At 44.2% G+C, this 20,170-nt stretch overlaps 1 protein-coding gene across 1 annotated transcript in view; it reads right to left on the bottom strand.

The window, feature by feature from the left end:
- Positions 1-12,290: 12,290 nt before the first annotated feature.
- pipox (pipecolic acid oxidase) overlaps positions 12,291-20,170 on the bottom strand; it is a 14,834-nt gene continuing 6,954 nt past the window's right edge. Inside the window, exons 5-8 of the mRNA XM_029773507.1 lie at positions 19,376-19,528; positions 18,546-18,695; positions 14,881-14,956; positions 12,291-12,981 (exon numbers count right to left, since the gene is read on the bottom strand). Coding sequence (XP_029629367.1) covers positions 12,851-12,981; positions 14,881-14,956; positions 18,546-18,695; positions 19,376-19,528 — 510 coding nt within the window. The 3' untranslated portion in view covers positions 12,291-12,850. The remainder of the gene's footprint in view (positions 12,982-14,880; positions 14,957-18,545; positions 18,696-19,375; positions 19,529-20,170) is intronic.

Raw genomic sequence — 20,170 nt, 5'->3', positions numbered from 1 at the left:
GTTGGTAGAGCATGGTGTGTGCAACGCCAGGGTTGTGGGTTCGATTCCCACGGGGGGCCAGTACAAAAAAAAAAATGCATGAAATGAAATGTATGCATTCACTACTGTAAGTCGCTCTGCATAAGAGCATCTGCTAAATGACTAAAATGTAAATGTAATGAAGAGGTAAAAGACTGGGGGACAGGTCTGCTTTGTTTTTGTATGAAAGGTACGGGCACGTCGGGCACAAACCACACATTATTGCCTCCCAGCCAAACTAATGAGTAATTATCTAAAGCAAAGAAGATGACATCTCTGATTATTGGTGTTGTGCCATTTTATAGGCCTTTGGTCAGTCATGACATTACTAAATAGTCTTTAGCCTACATAAAATCACAAAATAATTTCCATCAATGTGTCCATGGCATCTTAGCAGTGATTTATTTGACACGTGTATTAATAGGTTGTTAATGTCAAGTAAAATGCCACTGGATGGCAGGTGTTAAATGGATGTTCGACGTATCTGGTTCACACGTACTTGATTTAGAATATTAGAAGCTGTAATTGGAACTGTGAAATGCTCGTGCTCATTTAAAATATAAACAACTTTCATCTATGACTCACTTATGCTTATTATTTTTAACGAAATAAACAGTATACATGAAACTTTTCTGGTTGAAGTGTGTTTGGAATTAAGACTTATTAAACACAAATAATTCTAGACTAATTAAGAGATTGATTCATCAAGATCAAAGAGTAATTTTGACTGAAGATCTTGAAAAATATTACAAGTAATAATTATGTATGAAGAATGCATTTAACAGTTTTAAAAGCCTGCTCTTGTTGGATGTCTTTGCACCCAGATTGGCAAGGTAATACTGTATCATTCTTGGAAATGTCCAATTACCACATTTGCATTGCAGAAAGACATCCAGAATTCAGACATTCCAGAAAGACATCCAGAATTCAGACATTCCAGAAAGACATCCAGAATTCAGACATTCCAGAAAGACATCCAGAATTCAGACATTCCAGAATGACATCCAGAATTCAGACATTCCAGAAAGACATCCAGAATTCAGACATTCCAGAAAGACATCCAGAATTCAGACATTCCAGAAAGACATCCAGAATTCAGACATTCCAGAATGACATCCAGAATTCAGACATTCCAGAAAGACATCCAGAATTCAGACATTCCAGAAAGACATCCAGAATTCAGACATTCCAGAAAGACATCCAGAATTCAGACATTCCAGAATGACATCCAGAATTCAGACATTGAACAGACATTGACATTGAGCTGGAGAGCTCACACTCAAACACATAGATCCCCTGAATGCAGCTCACTCTCCAACTCACACTCAAACACCTAGATCCCCTGAATGCAGCTCACTCTTCAGCTCACACTCTCAAACACATAGATCCCCTGAATGCAGCTCACTCGCTGGAGAGTGAGCTGCATTCAGGGGATCTATGTGTTTGAGTGTGAGTTGGATGCAGACGTTACAGCTTCACACAATTTAAAAATAATTTTATTTATTTAACTTTTATTTAACATGCAAGTCAGTTTAGAACAAATTCTTATTTACAATGCCGGCCTTCCCCGGCCAAACCCAGACAGCGCTGGGCCAATTGTGCACCCTATGGGACTCCCAATCACAGCCGGTTGTGATACAGCCTGGAATCGATCCAGGGTCTGTAGTGACACCTCTAGCACTGAGATGCAGTGCCTTAGACCTCTGCGCCACATTCCATGTCTATATATCAGCCAAACCGTTTTAAGGCACAACATTAGTGCCTTGTCGCGCTCTAATTGCCTCATGTATGGAAAAGCTCTTTGATTGGTGCTGAGGGCCTGTGGGTGGACTCTGATTGGTGTTAGCAGAGTGTCATGGCAGAGTCCTCTTCCTGGGTCTAACAGTGTACCATACGTCTGCCTTATTTCAGACTCCCTGGGAAGATCTCAGTTGCATACTCCTGGCTGTTGGGGGAAGTAGCAGGGAGGAAACGGGGAAGATCACAATTGCATACTCCTCGTGTCCTCTCTCCTCCTCTCCTCAAAACTTAGTGGATGAAAAAGCCAGAGGTCCCTGACCTTCTACTCCAATGGGTTTTGAGAAGGAGACGAGGAGAGAGGACACGAGGAGTATGCAATTGTGATCTTCCCCGTTTCCTCCCTGCTACTCCCCCCAACAGCCAGATAGCAGGAAATGACTAGAGGCAAGGCCAAATATGTGTCAGCATTTGTAAGTGATTCTGCTCCCTCTTGCTCAATGGGAGTTCTCAGGAAGACTTCCCTAAACAAGTGGGTATGCAGACATTCAACATCGGGAGCAGGAGCCACCTCTTACTGTAGCTACAGTAGCCAGAGGCAATATAGGGGGTGGGAAGCTAGAGAGAGATTTAAATCAGAAGGGATGTGTTGCACATTTGCTGGATGGCAGGCAGCACATTAAAAATGAATTAGACATTAATTGGGGTCTTCCTACAATGATATTTCTCCCTCTTTTCAGATAGAACTGAATTGAAGTGTGTGTGAGGCGCTTCCCTCCCATCCTCTTATTCCTCCTGTCCCCATCTTAACCTCCCATTCCTCGCTATCCCATCCTCTTATTCCTCCTGTCCCCATCTTAACCTCCCATTCCTCGCTATCCCATCCTCTTATTCCTCCTGTCCCCATCTTAACCTCCCATTCCTCGCTATCCCATCCTCTTATTCCTCCTGTCCCCATCTTAACCTCCCATTCCTCGCTATCCCATCCTCTTATTCCTCCTGTCCCCATCTTAACCTTCCATTCCTCGCTATCCCATCCTCTTATTCCTCCTGTCCCCATCTTAACCTTCCATTCCTCGCTATCCCATCCTCTTATTCCTCCTGTCCCCATCTTAACCTTCCATACCTCGCTATCCCATCCTCTTATTCCTCCTGTCCCCATCTTAACCTTCCATTCCTCGCTATCCCATCCTCTTATTCCTCCTGTCCCCATCTTAACCTTCCATTCCTCGCTATCCCATCCTCTTATTCCTCCTGTCCCCATCTTAACCTTCCATTCCTCGCTATCCCATCCTCTTATTCCTCCTGTCCCCATCTTAACCTTCCATTCCTCGCTATCCCATCCTCTTATTCCTCCTGTCCCCATCTTAACCTTCCATTCCTCGCTATCCCATCCTCTTATTCCTCCTGTCCCCATCTTAACCTCCCATTCCTCGCTATCCCATCCTCTTATTCCTCCTGTCCCCATCTTAACCTTCCATTCCTCGCTATCCCATCCTCTTATTCCTCCTGTCCCCATCTTAACCTTCCATTCCTCGCTATCCCATCCTCTTATTCCTCCTGTCCCCATCTTAACCTTCCATTCCTCGCTATCCCATCCTCTTATTCCTCCTGTCCCCATCTTAACCTTCCATTCCTCGCTATCCCATCCTCTTATTCCTCCTGTCCCCATCTTAACCTTCCATTCCTCGCTATCCCATCCTCTTATTCCTCCTGTCCCCATCTTAACCTTCCATTCCTCGCTATCCCATCCTCTTATTCCTCCTGTCCCCATCTTAACCTTCCATTCCTCGCTATCCCATCCTCTTATTCCTCCTGTCCCCATCTTAACCTTCCATTCCTCGCTATCCCATCCTCTTATTCCTCCTGTCCCCATCTTAACCTTCCATTCCTCGCTATCCCATCCTCTTATTCCTCCTGTCCCCATCTTAACCTTCCATTCCTCACTATCCCATCCTCTTATTCCTCCTGTCCCCATCTTAACCTTCCATTCCTCGCTATCCCATCCTCTTATTCCTCCTGTCCCCATCTTAACCTCCCATTCCTCGCTATCCCATCCTCTTATTCCTCCTGTCCCCATCTTAACCTTCCATTCCTCGCTATCCCATCCTCTTATTCCTCCTGTCCCCATCTTAACCTTCCATTCCCGCTGTCTTTCCCTCCCCTATTCTTTCTCTCTGGCAAGGGTAACTACCGAATGGGCAATTTCCACCATTCTCATGATAGTGTGCTTTATTGATAAAAATGATTTTAAGTGAATTCAAAGATGGGAGTTAGTAATGTACTGGACAGAGGGGTTATTTTCCAGTCAGGGAAAGCTAGCTCTAGGAATAGCAAAGAATCCAAGATAGAATCCAAGATCCCTCCCTATCTTGGATTCTTTGCTATTCCTAGAGCTAGCTTTCCCTGACTGGTGAATGGTGGATGGTGGGAATGGTGGAAATTGCCCATTCGGTAGTTACCCTTGCCAGAGAGAAAGAATAGGGGAGGGAAAGACAGCGGGAATGGAAGGTTAAGATGGGGACAGGAGGAATAAGAGGATGGGATAGCGAGGAATGGAAGGTTAAGATGGGGACAGGAGGAATAAGAGGATGGGATAGCGAGGAATGGAAGGTTAAGATGGGGACAGGAGGAATAAGAGGATGGGATAGCGAGGAATGGGAGGTTAAGATGGGGACAGGAGGAATAAGAGGATGGGATAGCGAGGAATGGAAGGTTAAGATGGGGACAGGAGGAATAAGAGGATGGGATAGCGAGGAATGGGAGGTTAAGATGGGGACAGGAGGAATAAGAGGATGGGATAGCGAGGAATGGAAGGTTAAGATGGGACAAGAGGAATAAGAGGATGGGATAGCGAGGAATGGAAGGTTAAGATGGGGACAGGAGGAATAAGAGGATGGGATAGCGAGGAATGGAAGGTTAAGATGGGGACAGGAGGAATAAGAGGATGGGATAGCGAGGAATGGAAGGTTAAGATGGGGACAGGAGGAATAAGAGGATGGGATAGCGAGGAATGGAAGGTTAAGATGGGGACAGGAGGAATAAGAGGATGGGATAGCGAGGAATGGGAGGTTAAGATGGGGACAGGAGGAATAAGAGGATGGGATAGCGAGGAATGGAAGGTTAAGATGGGGACAGGAGGAATAAGAGGATGGGATAGCGAGGAATGGAAGGTTAAGATGGGGACAGGAGGAATAAGAGGATGGGATAGCGAGGAATGGAAGGTTAAGATGGGGACAGGAGGAATAAGAGGATGGGATAGCGAGGAATGGAAGGTTAAGATGGGGACAGGAGGAATAAGAGGATGGGATAGCGAGGAATGGAAGGTTAAGATGGGGACAGGAGGAATAAGAGGATGGATAGCGAGGAATGGAAGGTTAAGATGGGGACAGGAGGAATAAGAGGATGGGATAGCGAGGAATGGAAGGTTAAGATGGGGACAGGAGGAATAAGAGGATGGGATAGCGAGGAATGGAAGGTTAAGATGGGGACAGGAGGAATAAGAGGATGGGATAGCGAGGAATGGAAGGTTAAGATGGGGACAGGAGGAATAAGAGGATGGGATAGTGAGGAATGGAAGGTTAAGATGGGGACAGGAGGAATAAGAGGATGGGATAGCGAGGAATGGAAGGTTAAGATGGGGACAGGAGGAATAAGAGGATGGGATAGCGAGGAATGGAAGGTTAAGATGGGGACAGGAGGAATAAGAGGATGGGATAGCGAGGAATGGGAAGGAAGTGGGAGGAAGTGACAAAGAGATGTAAAAGCATCTGATACCTTCAGTGTTCTCCCTGTCTCCCGGCAACAGTGCCACCAAGCTCATTACACTTCCAAATGCTGCTGCCTCCTCTTCCCCCTGGGCCTCCCCGTGACAGGCTGTCTTGTTTTTTGGCTGACTCGTGACCCCTGCTTCTGACCCCCGTGTCACATCAACGGCACACTGCCCAGCACAACTGTCATTTGCTCTGGCATGCAAGCTGCTCAATAATGTTTCATCTTCAACTGGAAGGCGTGGGGGGGGCCCAGGAGGAATAGTACTGTGTGGTCCTGCCTGGTCTATTTCTGTGTGGTGGTCAGAGTTGTCTGGAAGAAACATAAAACTGTTTCATCAGCTGTCCAATGACATGTCATGCAGTACTTTACATTAGCTGTGCAATTTAGTAAGGGAATAAGGAATGGGATATTGATCGGCCATTTTGCGCCATGCAGCGCAGTCCTCAACACACCATAAACACCAAGGTCAATGAATCAATGCACCATCAATACGTACTTGGCCAGTCCTCCTAGTACTTGTTAGGATATTTATCTGAAGCTCTGGTTTACGGTTTGGTTCTCCTTTCCCCATCCATCCCCCTTTCAGGAATAAACATCCACCCCATGGTTCTTTCAAGGCGGACAAAACTACAGTGTTTAGGCCATATTAGTCAACCTATTCAACATATTAGTCAACCTATTCAACATATTCGTCAACCTATTCAACATATTAGTCAACCTATTCAACATACTAGTCAACCTATTCAACATATTAGTCAACCTATTCAACATATTCGTCAACCTATTCAACATATTAGTCAACCTATTCAACATACTAGTCAACCTATTCAACATATTAGTCAACCTATTCAACATATTAGTCAACCTATTCAACATATTAGTCAACATATTCAACATATTAGTCAACCTATTCAACATATTAGTCAACCTATTCAACATATTAGTCAACCTATTCAACATACTAGTCAACCTATTCAACATATTAGTCAACCTATTCAACATATTAGTCAACCTATTCAACATATTAGTCAACATATTCAACATATTAGTCAACATATTCAACATATTAGTCAACCTATTCAACATATTAGTCAACATATTCAACATATTAGTCAACCTATTCAACATACTAGTCAACCTATTCAACATACTAGTCAACCTATTCAACATATTAGTCAACCTATTCAACATACTAGTCAACATATTCAACATATTAGTCAACCTATTCAACATACTAGTCAACCTATTCAACATATTAGTCAACCTATTCAACATATTAGTCAACCTATTCAACATATTAGTCAACATATTCAACATATTAGTCAACCTATTCAACATACTAGTCAACCTATTCAACATACTAGTCAACCTATTCAACATATTAGTCAATCTATTCAACATACTAGTCAACCTATTCAACATATTAGTCAACCTATTCAACATATTAGTCAACATATTCAACATACTAGTCAACCTATTCAACATACTAGTCAACCTATTCAACATATTAGTCAATCTATTCAACATACTAGTCAACCTATTCAACATATTAGTCAACCTATTCAACATATTAGTCAACATATTCAACATACTAGTCAACCTATTCAACATATTAGTCAACCTATTCAACATACTAGTCAACCTATTCAACATATTAGTCAACCTATTCAACATATTAGTCAACCTATTCAACATATTAGTCAACCTATTCAACATATTAGTCAACCTATTCAACATACTAGTCAACCTATTCAACATACTAGTCAACCTATTCAACATATTAGTCAACCTATTCAACATATTAGTCAACATATTCAACATACTAGTCAACCTATTCAACATATTAGTCAACCTATTCAACATATTAGTCAACCAATTCAACATACTAGTCAACCTATTCAACATATTAGTCAACATATTCAACATATTAGTCAACCTATTCAACATATTAGTCAACATATTCAACATATTAGTCAACCTATTCAACATATTAGTCAACCTATTCAACATATTAGTCAACCTATTCAACATATTAGTCAACCTATTCAACATATTAGTCAACCTATTCAACATATTAGTCAACATATTCAACATATTAGTCAACCTATTCAACATATTAGTCAACCTATTCAACATATTAGTCAACCTATTCAACATACTCATCAACCTATTCAACATATTCGTCAACCTGACAAACAGTGGTTCAATTGAGCCGGGCTCCTGCATCTAAGGCCAAAGAGAAAAGTAGGATAAAAGTAGGATAGCCTCAAACACAACCCTAATCCTAGCTTCACGTCCACATCTCGGTTCAACCCTGACCCCAGCCTCTACCACAACCCCAGCCTCTACCACAACCCTAACCCCAGCCTCTACTACAACCCTAACCCCAGCCTCTACTACAACCCTAACCCCAGCCTCTACTACAACCCTAACCCCATCCTCTACTACAACCCTAACCCCAGCCTCTACCACAACCCTAACCCCAAGCTCTACCACAACACTAGCCGCTACTACAACCCTAACTCCAGCCTCTACCACAACCCTAACCTCTACTACAACCCTAACTCCAGCTTCTACCACAACCCTAACCTCTACTACAACTCTAACCCCAGCCTTTAACACAACCCCAGCCTCTACTACAACCCTGACACCAGCCTCTGCCACAACCCTAACCCCAGCCTCTGCCACAATCCTAACCCCAGCCTCTACCACAACCCTAATCCCAGGCTTTACCACAATCCTAACCCCAGCTTCTACCACAACCCTGACCCCAGCCTCTACCATAACTCTAACCCCAGCCTCTGCCACAATCCTAACCCCAGTCTCTACCACAACCCTGACCCCAGGCTTTATCACAACCCTGACCCCAGCCTCTACCACAACCCTGGCCCCAGCCCCAGCCTCTACCACAACCCTGAACCCAGCCTCTACCACAACCCTGACCCCAGCCTCTACCACAACCCTGACCCCAGCCTCTCCTACAACCCTGACCCCAGACCCTACCACAACCCTGACCCCAGCCTCTGCCACAACCCTGACCCCAGCCTCTACCACAACCCTAACCCCAGCCTCTACCACAACCCTGACCCCAGCCTCTACCATAACTCTGACCCCAGCCTCTACCACAACCCTAACCCCAGCCTCTACCACAACCCTGACCCCAGCCTTTACCACAATCCTAACCCCAGCCTCTCCTACAACCCTAACCCTAACCCTAGGCTCAACCAAACCCCAACTCTTGCCTTATGTTAAAACCTGTCTCAACCTTACTCCTGACCCTAACCCGCCCAAATAGAGCTCCCCCACCCCAAATTCTCCATTTAACCCATGTTGGCCAACCTGGCTTTATCAAATGAGTTGAATTGAAACATCACCCTTGGGCCAAGAGCAGCAAACAGCGAGCTGAAATTCCCTACCTTTCCCTAGATTTATATTGTTCTGTCAAGGTCTTGTAACTACTTCACCACATGGATGTGTGTGATTCCTCCCTCACAATGGTTGCAGGCAGGCAGAATGGCTTGAGTTGTTAACCTCCCACCACCGTCATGCCCCGGTGACCTCTCTGCTCTCCTTTTCCCTCCTGCTTCATGCCTCATCCTCCTCCACCGTACTGTAGGTCCCTAGCAGGGCGTGGTGGATGGATGGTGGATGCCCAGGGGTCCTGCTGCTGACGAGGCTCAGTAACCCATGGATACTGTTAATCCTGGACACAGGTGGGCCGACTGACGCCATGCCTGGAGCCTGGAGCTTTGCATGGAAGACTGACCTTACACCAATGCTCACCTCTGGGGTTTTGTGTGGGAGGGGCTTGACCATATGGCAGTGGTTTACCTCCAAAAGGACTCTGCTTTTTACATTACAGATGGTGGTGAGGTCATCAAAAGGTCTCAACACAAGATTCTTAATATCTACTGCACAGATTAGACAGTATTTAGGATGACAACTTCTCGTTGGGACTGCTCCTCAGTTTACATTACGAAACAGCATTTTCCCTCAGTTTGACCTCAGTCTGACCTTTTTATGCCATGATCTTCGCAGTGGAGTATCTAACATTTTGTTTATTTATGGGGGACCAAATATGGATACATTTGCTACACTATGCAACATATTTAGAAGTAACTTTGTAACTTTATTAGTTACGAGGTCATTCAAACTTTGGATTCATTTAACATTTTAATACACTTGATAATGTTGCATTTTAATGTCAAATTTAATTACATTTGTAAAAACAACAAATGATGACATTAGCCCCAAGCAAGCGGAGTATACTTACGAAACCAATCTTTCAAGTGTTTATTTATTGTGAAATGGAGACCAGAATGACCTGCCACCCAAAAGGTAATTGTAGCACTTGAAACACCCAAACTCAAACTCATTTGAATATTAATAGACAAACACAACCTGTACGTGCTAAAGGCCAAATCACAGCTTATCGTGTGGTAAACACAACAACATTCCCATTCTCATGTGTTCGAACAGCTAAAATGAAAATGTAACCAGTCTATGGATGTCTCACAGCATTCCTTATTTCTCCCCATCTTGTCCTCAGTGTGAGGTGACTGTTTCCAGTTGTCATCGCCATACTATTTTGATAACAGGTAATGAGGACGATATAATCTGTTAGTAGTTCAGACAGGTGCTTAGCTACCAAACAACACCTAATATACTGCATGTTGCTATGCTGCTTCAGTTGAATACCAGCCTTCCTTCAATCACCTGTTTCAGCTCCAGCATGATTCCTCATTCCAACCACCCCTGTGTACCACTCATTACTCACACCATTCCATTTACCTTGCACAAATTCCTCCAAATCATAGTCATTTCCATGGCTACAGTGCCATGAAAAAGTATCTGCCCCCTATTTTTGCTTTTCTACCTAAATGTACCTAAATTCCTCCACAGTGATGTGGGAGACTGATCAACAACTACAGGATTCATTTGGTTGGAGTCATTGCAGCTAAATGTGGCAAAACCAGTTACTGAGTTTAAGGGAAATTACTTTTTCACACAGGGGTGTTGCATAACTTTGTTTATGAAATAAATGAAATAAGTATATCATTGTTGTGTTATTTGTTCACTTAGGTTCCCTTTATCTAATATTAGGTTTTGGTTGAAGATCTGATAACATTCAGTATGAAAAATATGTAAAAATAGAGAAAATCAGGGGGAAAGGGGGAAAATACTCATGTCGCTGTACCTAGCACTCACTCTCATAGTTGACAGTCATTTTGTGTTGTTTTCTGTCTCTCTCACACGTTTGTTTTTAAGATTAAGACTCTGAAGCACCTGGGCCTATTTAGAAGACTTGTGGCAGACTAGGGGCAGACGGAGAGGAAACAGTACATTTTGAGGAAAAACACTGAGTGGATCTGTGTTATGTTAGTTGTTTAATCTTCCATGGAAGCTGACAAAGAGCCTGATTAGAGAAAAAGAAGAGCCACTGTTCTATTAGTGTCGAAGCAGATCTATTAGTGGTCTATTAGTCTATTAGTGGTCTATTAGCAGGTCTATTAGTGTCGAAGCAGTGGTAGAAATATATTTGAATATGCAAATCAGAGATGAAAACCTTAAGCCCCTTAAGCACATCTTTTCAAATTCATGGCAGGTTTTGTATCTGATAAGAGCCCCACTCTTGCCCTCTGAACCTACCTAGCAGATAGGACAAATAACCCTGCTGAGACGAGAACAAATAAAAACAGGTCTTGCTTATCTGTCTGTGTTACCGCCTTCTAGTAGTGTGGTGATGTGGAAAACGCTGCTATCATTGTCAGTTTCCTGTCATTCTCTGAGCTACATTTCTCCCTGTTTCTCCATGTCACATCGGCAGCAACAAGGGTGAGTTTATGGTTCCTTATGGTGGTATGTTCATCCCAACACCAGCCCTCCTTCCCTGTCAGCTCAGGTTTATGCCTATACTACAATACGGCCTATGTCTGATTAAGTGAGGGTAAAGTCTAATTGCCCCATCTGACAGACCATCATTATCCTTTGACTATCAAGTACTTAAAGGGATAGTTCAACCAAATTACATGAACTTGTATTTGTGGCAAAGTAAATTGTACAGAAAAGGCACTAGGACCCAGAACCATGAAGCTGGCTAACTGGCCATAGAGAGGCAGAAAATGGGCACTACTTTCAAAAGTTACCCTGCTTATTAATAGGGTATCCCATGCATTCATGTTCAGAAGTAGATTTTCCAGTGTGTTCTTTCCCCCTGAATATTGCTGGGTGAATATTTGCGTTTTCATGTTTAATGTTCTCCTAATTCTCTATCAATTCAAAGTCACTTAGAGCTGAGGGACTGAGTGGTGCGCTGATCTCTGCGTCTCGCTGTGTCATTTTCTCATTCCCGCTGATGGCTGTGGTTGGCAACCATTGTAACAGGCTGGCTGATTAGTGATTAAAATGTTTACATGGGGAAAAAGGTACAGGCAGAGGCACACACCGCTGAAGGCTGCACACTGCACACACACACCGCTGAAGGCTGCACACTGCACACACACACCGCTGAAGGCTGCACACTGCACACACACACCGCTGAAGGCTGCACACTGCACACACACACCGCTGAAGGCTGCACACTGCACACACACACCGCTGAAGGCTGCACACTGCACACACACACACAGCTGGCTGCGCAAAGACAAATGGCTCCATGGCTGATGTCTTTTTAACTATGTGCTTCACTTGAAAAAGGCCTCACTCAGGGGAGTGAGAAGGGGAGAGGTAGTGATGCATAAAATCATACGGGCCAATAAGGGTACCATTTTTTCCCAAGTTTAATAGCATTTGTCACAGATGAACGCGTTTACAGTTGTACAACTATGTTATAGTTGGACTTTACATTCTCTATCAGCTGGCCTCCCATTATGGCCTTCCTCTTAGACTGATTGTTGCTTTCATGAGATGGTTAGATATATCTGTTTTGTTCTTTTAAACTATTTTTTATTTGCTATTTCATTTTGTGCATTACAAAAAAGTGCATGACAAATGTAATACATTATTATTAGTCTTGTCTGAAATGCTGCAGGATGGGTCCCAGGTCCAAGCAGAGGCTATGAGAGTATGATTTACAGAGCACTATTAACAACACAGCAGCTGAGAGATCAGCTTTAGTGAATCCTTGATTTGTTTCCTCTTCTCATTTCAAGGCTCTCCACTCTATATCACTTTTCTCAAGGATTAGCTGGAAAAGTAAGTATTTACGAACGGCCATTGTTTGTTTAGGCTTCAGACACACTGGTATGAAAACCTTTCATTTCTTCATTTTGTAAAGGTCTGGTTCCTGAGGAAATGGTTGTTAAAGCCAGCGGTCCCGATCCTACAGTGCTGACTTGGAGTGGGCTTGGAAGCGTCTGATTCTGAAGGGCGAGAGGTCATAGGAGGGCACTTCTCCCTGGCTCAGTTCACACAGCAGCTTGCCAACGATTGGGCCAAACTTGAATCCGTGACCTGGGGGGAGAACCAATCACAGTAAGTGAGGCAGGTATGTCCTCAAACTCAGAGGCTGCATCTCAAGAGCACCCTATCGGCTTTATATAGGCTCTATAAAGGCTTTATATAGGCTCTATAAAGGCTTTATATAGGCTCTATAAAGGCTTTATATAGGCTCTATAAAGGGGGGGATCGTGTACTAAATAGGGCAAAGGGTGTCATTTCAGGTTGTCTAGAGTCTATAATATGCTGAAATATATAACCTGCACCTTGTGGAACACCACAATGGGCCTCTATAAATAGCTTGTGTGTTTCTGGCCCATTGTCTGAGTCAGGCGTCTGTTTGAGCCCTGCATGACGGAGCACATCAAAGAGGACAGGAGCTATTGCTCTGACCGTCACAGGGCATCTATTCATTTAAGTGGGCTCAAGCCAGAGATAAATTAAGGAGATGTGTCACTCCTTCCAGCGATGAGCTGTCAGCCTAGGGGTGAGATGAGGAAACTGACGCTGTACTCAGGAGAGATGGATTCTTCTTGTTGCTATGGGTCTGAGGGGAAGGAAAACTCTGAATGTCAACCAGGCTTAAGAATGCCTTGCGTGAGTTTTGTCTCTGCCTGATAAACTTCTCAGAGCTCCCATGGATTCAGACGGGCTTTGAAGTCATAAAAGCCTCAGCGATTTACATCCGGGGCTATAGCGAACGAACTGTAGGTCACTCTGACAGTTCGCCGCATGCGTTTTTCGTAGGAAGAGGCGATGGACCCTCAATGGCAGGCCCAAACCAGCTGGGTGCCTTTGTAACCATGGCAACCCCCAGGACTTGCTTTAAAGCACTTGTGCCCATGGCTTTTGATAACTCAAACAGAGGAGAGGAGAGGAGAAAGAGGAGCTGCAAGTTTTTTGTAGCATTGCAATTAGCCCTGTGCACTGATTGAACACAGCATAGTGCTGCACAGTCTTTACTAGAACACATGGTTAAAACACTGATAATATGGTAAATGCAAGCAGAACAGGGTAATAGACCGTGATGAACAGTCATCCTATTATGGTTAATTTTCCATAGAAAAAGGACTTAAAAATCAAAATGTCTTAACCCTCAGATTCCACCACCAAGGAACCAATGGGTTCAGAAGCAAAACACTTCTTCAATTCATACTTTCCCTTGTATTGATTATGTGGCTTGTCAAATGGCTTTCTCTAACCCTTGGAGTTAATCCTCCTTGTTATCCCTGTAGCACACTCTCTCTCACCAGCCAACTGCACTGTGTGCCAGCCAGGTCCTTTAAAAGCTATTACAAGTGGAAATGAATTATACATATAATTACTGTAGGAGGCGGCTATCAGAGCAGATGGAACAGGAGCCAGGAGACCCCAGCCGTTGGCCCTTTGGGCCAGGGAGGAGAAGCCCCCACACTGCCTCACACGCACCACACAGACAGACATACAGACAGAGAGAGACAGAGAGTGAGAGCAGACAGAGAGGGCCCCTGGGCCCTGAGAGCATCTCAAAGACGTTAATTAGGGAATAAAACGGGTCTGGACTCATAGCGCAACTTTTCACCCTTCACAGCCGGCTTGAAAGACTGTCTAATTAAAAGTTGTCTGACTTTTCCCTGTGTAAGATCTCACTCTAAGATACAGCTACAGTACATAGAGCTGAAGTAGATACAGAGGGCTCTGTGATGTTCAGCACCACTCTGGACCTGAGTGTGTGCCGGGTCTAAGTGGTGAAAAAAACATTTTAAAACCTAACTCTTTGGGCTTGTGCTCATCCACACACATCCACTATTTTACTGTATGTTGTGAATGACACTATGGATGCAGTCATGTTGGGGTATGATGTGGGGCTGCGGGACATGTTATGTCGGGCCACAAAGGCTCAGAGGACAATACTCATGTTCAGCACGTACACACCTGAGAAGCCTGCTCCGATGACGATGTTACTATGAGTGGGATGGAGGTCCAGGACAAAATGGCTGTCTGGCGTGACCTGCAACGGAAAGATATGGTGAAGGGAGAGAGAGAACAAGAGAGGGGGAGGCAATTCAGGCGAAATGTGTCACTAAGATAATGATGGAGGGAGCGAGAGCGAATGGGAGGGAAAGAGAGAGAAAAACATTGAGGGAACTAGCAGCTTGGTTAAAGAAACTCATCTGAGAAGAATAAATCCTGTCCATGTTGGACCCCAACTGCCATCTGTTTGGGGATTGAAGATGATATCCAGTAGTGGACAGTGGGGTGAGTTGAACCACCCTTGTTTCTAGGAAACCATACACAAAATGTATCATTTGACCAAATATAATTTAATATAGTCTGTGAAGGAAGAAACCATATGGGAAAAGTGGTAAGCAAGTTACACAACATGACCAAAATTATCTGGACACCTGCTCATCGAGCATCTCATTCGCTCCCCTAACAGCCTCCACTCTTCTGGGAAGGCTTTCCACTAGATGTTGGAATATTGCTGCGGGACTTGCTTCCATTCAGCCACAAGAGCATTAGTGAGGTCTGGCACTGATGTTGGGCGTTCCAATTGGGCGTTCCAATTCATCCCAAAGGTGTTCAATGGGGTTGAGGTCAGAGCTCTGTGCAGGCCAGTCAAGTTTTTCCACACCAATCTTGACAAACCATTTCTGTATGGACCTCACTTTGTACACAGGGGATTTGTCATGCTGAAAAAGAAGGGCCTTCCCCAAACTGTTGTCACAAAGTTGGAAGCACAAAATCGTCTAGAATGTCATTGTATGCTGTAGAGTTAAGATTACCCTTCACTGGAACTAAGGGGCCTAGCCCGAAACATGAAAAACAGCCCCAGACCATTATTCCTCCTCCACCAAACTTTACAGTTGGCACTAAGCATTCAGGCAGGTAGTGTTGTCCTGGCATCCACCAAACCCAGATTCGTCCGTCAGACTGCCAGATGGTGAAGCGTGATTCATCACTCCAGAGAACACGTTTCCATTGCTCCAGAGTCCAATGGCGGCGAGCCTTACACCACTCCAGCCGATGCTTGGCATTGCGCATGGTGATCTTATGCATATGTGCGGCTCCCGACGAACAGTTCTTGTGCTGACGTTGCTTCCAGAGGCTGTTTGTAACTCAATAGTGAGTGTTGCAATAGAGGACAGATGCTTTTTATGCGCTACGCGCTTCAGTACTCGGTGGTGCCATTCTCTGAGCTTGTGTGGTCTACCACTTCGCGGCTGAGCCGTTTTTGCTCCTAGACATTTCCACTTCACAATAACAGCACTTACAGTTGAACGGGAGAACTCTAGCAGGGCAGAAATTTGACGAACTGACTTGTTGAAAAGGTGGCATCCTATGACGGTGCCATGTTGAAAGTTGCTGAGCTATTCAGTAAAGCCATTCTACAGCCAATGTTTGTCTATGGAGATCGCATGGTTGTGTGCTCGATTTTATACACCTGTCAGCAACGGGTGTGGCTGAAATAGATGAATCCACTAATTTGAAAGGGTGTCCACATACTTTTGTATATATAAGGTAGGTCCAAAACACGGATTTTCATCAAGTCAAATTAATGCCGGCTGCGACCGGGAGGCCCATGGGGCGGCGCACAATTGGCCCAGCGTCGTCCGGGTTAGGGGAGGGTTTGGCCGGCAGGGTTATCCTTGTCTCATCGCGCACTAGTGACTCCTGTGTCGGGCCGGGCGCAATGCACGCTGACACGGTCGCCAGGTGTGGTGTTTCCTCTGACACATTGGTGCGGCTGGCTTCCGGGTTGGATGGGCATTGTGTCAAGAAGCAGTGCGGCTTGGTTGGGTTGTGTTTCGGAGGACGCATGGCTCTCGAGTCCGTACGGGAGTTGCAGCGATGAGACACGACTGTAACCACTACCAATTGGTTACCACGAAATTGGGGATAAAAAAGGGGTGAAAATACAAAAAATAAAAAAAAATGTATTAATGGTTTCATGCTTGTATCTAAACCAAAGTAGATAATAAAGATTGTTCTATACATCAGTCGGGGTCTCTATAAGCTTCAATATGAGGTCCTAAACCTAGCAAGATAGTGCATCCTTGTAGCTATGTGGGCTAATATAGTCAAAACGTTTGCCTTGGGGTATGTTCAGCCAATTGTTGAGCCAATGGCAAGTTAACCCAAAAAATTCTTCCCAGGCATAATGCAAGGCCTTATCGCTGGGATATGAGGTAACTACAGGGCCTGGCCTATGTTAATAAAAGTGTTTAAAAAAGTACAAAGTGTTTGTTAGATGTTAAGTCTGTTAAAATATGCTTAAAATGGTTAAAAGACAAGTGATTGTGTTTGGTAAATAAAGATAGACATGGTTTTAAATGGTAGTGGTAATATTTTATTGAGTTCAGAAATGTGTAGGCAGCTCAACTTACCCCATACCCGGACAAGCTATGTTTTCAAAACTGTAATGTTTACATGAATTCTGATTATTTTCTGGGATACACAACATCCTGAAATATATGTTGATGGAGTGATGCTGAATGTAAAAATGGCTCAACTTACCCCACTCTTCCCTACTGTGCCACATTCTCCATGCAGTAGGCTACTCTGACTAAGGGGCAGGAATGACATGTGGTTTCCAATGATATTCAGTGTCTGTGATGTTTTCCATTAGTGTTTGAATCCCAAAGGTAATGCAGTCGTGCAGCAGGTGATGTGATTTGCATGGCAAACAGGGCAATGGATCTCTCTGTGTCACGATTGTCGTAAGGAGTGGACCAAAATGCAGTAGGAAAATGTATTCTCATCTTCTTTTTTATTTGAAGAAGGAAAAACAAAATAAACACGTATACAAAACAAACGACTCCAAACAGTCCCGTCAGTTGCAACAAACACTAAACCAGGAAATAACTACCCACAAACCCCCATAGAACAAACACCCCTATAAATAGGACCTTCAATCAGAGGCAACGAGAAGCAGCTGCCTCCAATTGAAGGTCAACCCAATAAACACCACATAGAAATAGACCAACTAGAAATAACATAGAAAAACACTAACATAGAACATAACCCAAACAACCCCGAAACACCCTAAACAAACACCCCCTGCCACGCCCTGACCAAACTACAATAACAAACAGCCACTTTACTGGTCAGGACGTGACACTCTCTGCATTTTCAACTCCAGAACCACCCTCATCCCATTTCTATTCTGTACCTTGCCTTGGTGGGAAGATCAAAGATTTTTAGATTATAAATAATGAAGCCCAACTGAAAAGATTATGGCATTCTAATTGTTCAGAGTAAATTGCCATTGTGGGCCATTAATGTATTATGGCTATTACTAGGATACAGTAAACAGCAGAGATGTTAACATGCTAACGTTGTGTACATATTCTTTTTATTTAACTAGGCAAGTCAGTTAAGAACAAATTATTATTTACAATGACCGCCTACCCCAGCCAAACCCAGACGACACTGGGCCAATTGTGCACCACCCTATGGGACTCCCAATTACAGCTGGTTGTGATTCAGCCTGGAATCAAACCAGGGTCTGTAGTGACACCTCTAGCACTGAGATGCAGTGCCTTAGACCACTGCGCCACTCGGGAGCCCCATGCAGCTCTGAAACGGGTAATACTCACTGTGTACATGCAGCTCTCCACCACAGCAGGGATGGGCACCAGACCAGGGAAGCAGCGGGTGATGTAGCGCTGTAGGATGTCTATGTCCCCCCTGTCCGTCTGTCTGTCTCTCTCATCAGGGTCCGTCTCAGCGCCCGTGTGGTAGCAAATCTTCAAAAAGAGAAGAAAAACAACATCAACTGACCTTTATGCAAACGAACTGTATTGAATGTAATTAGAGTCTGAGTGCACGTACCAGGAACATCGACCCCAGGTAGAACAGTAGAAGGCCTATGTCATGTAAATGCAATGTTCTATGAAGTGTCCACATTTTGTTTTGAAAGGTAATTAAAAGTGTGGCAGCATTTTCTTTTGAAAGGTAAATAAAAATGGTTTAGCCTGACCGAGCATTAGCCATCTATCTACAGTACATGGGTTACAAAGCACTGTTGACTACACCACAGAGTGAATAATGTGATGTGGCACAGCCATCTGTCCCTCTCCTTTGCATGCATGTTGGGTGCTGCTATTACTCTCCCAACTCCTGCTGGCTTGCCATCATGCTCAAAATAGAATAGAAAATGGAAGCGCAACACAGACAAGATTCCCCTGTGATTATGTATCCGGAAGTGTTGGAGAACTTTGGGGGCTGACAGTGTTGCTGCCCTACTTCTGAGCTCAGCAAAAGTTGAATGTATTTCTATTTAAATTCAACATAATAAGACTAGGAAACAGTGTAATAAAGGTGGTTTGGTGAACTATGCTTGTGTGGTTAGTAACCTTGCTTGAGACCTAAAGCAAATGCATCACTGAATCTTGTGTGGGACATTATGGTATCTACAAGACCAAACCTTCATCAGGCCTGGGTACTCATTGGATGGGAGGCCGTAGATGTGATGCTTTGCCTCCTCTGACTCCAGCTGGATGAAGCAGGGGAAGCGGTGCTGGACGTTGTAGGAGCCAGGGATCTTCTCCCTCCAGTAGCACACGTTAATCTTTATCACCTAATTAATCAGGGAAGCAACAGACAGATAGACAGTCATCAGCACAGTGCAAGGACCCGGGGCCCAGGCATAGGCCTCCATAAAAATGATTCTTAGTTTGATTAGGGATTTGATTAAAGAAGATCCTTGCACTTGGGAAGATGTTTCCCTCCCCCTCCCTCCTCCCTCAAAGACTAAAAAAGAACACTCAGAGACTCCAGCCACCCTAGTCATAGACTGTTCTCTCTGCTACCGCACGGCAAGCGGTACCGGAGCGCCAAGTCTAGGTCCACGAGGCTTCTAAACAGCTTCTACCCCCAAGCCATAACATCTAATCAAATGGCTACCCAGACTATTTGAATTGCCCCCCCACCCCCCACCCCACACACAGACACTTTTACACTGCTGCTACTCTCTGTTATTATCTATGCATAGTCACTTTAATAACTCTACCTCCTGCATGTACATATTACCTCAACAACCTCGACTAACCGGTGCCCCCGCACATGGACTCTGTACCCCCTGTATATAGCCCCACTATTGTTATTTTACTGCTGCTCTTGAATTATTTGTTACTTTCATTTCTTATTTCACTGTAAAGGTCTGTATTCGGCGCATGTGACAAATAAAATTGATTTGATGTTACCCATTACCATCGTTGTA

The sequence above is a fragment of the Salmo trutta genome, chromosome 13, assembly GCF_901001165.1.
Source record: "Salmo trutta chromosome 13, fSalTru1.1, whole genome shotgun sequence".
NCBI classification, from domain to species: Eukaryota; Metazoa; Chordata; class Actinopteri; order Salmoniformes; family Salmonidae; genus Salmo; species Salmo trutta.
This window is presented reverse-complemented; position numbering and strand designations above follow the sequence as displayed.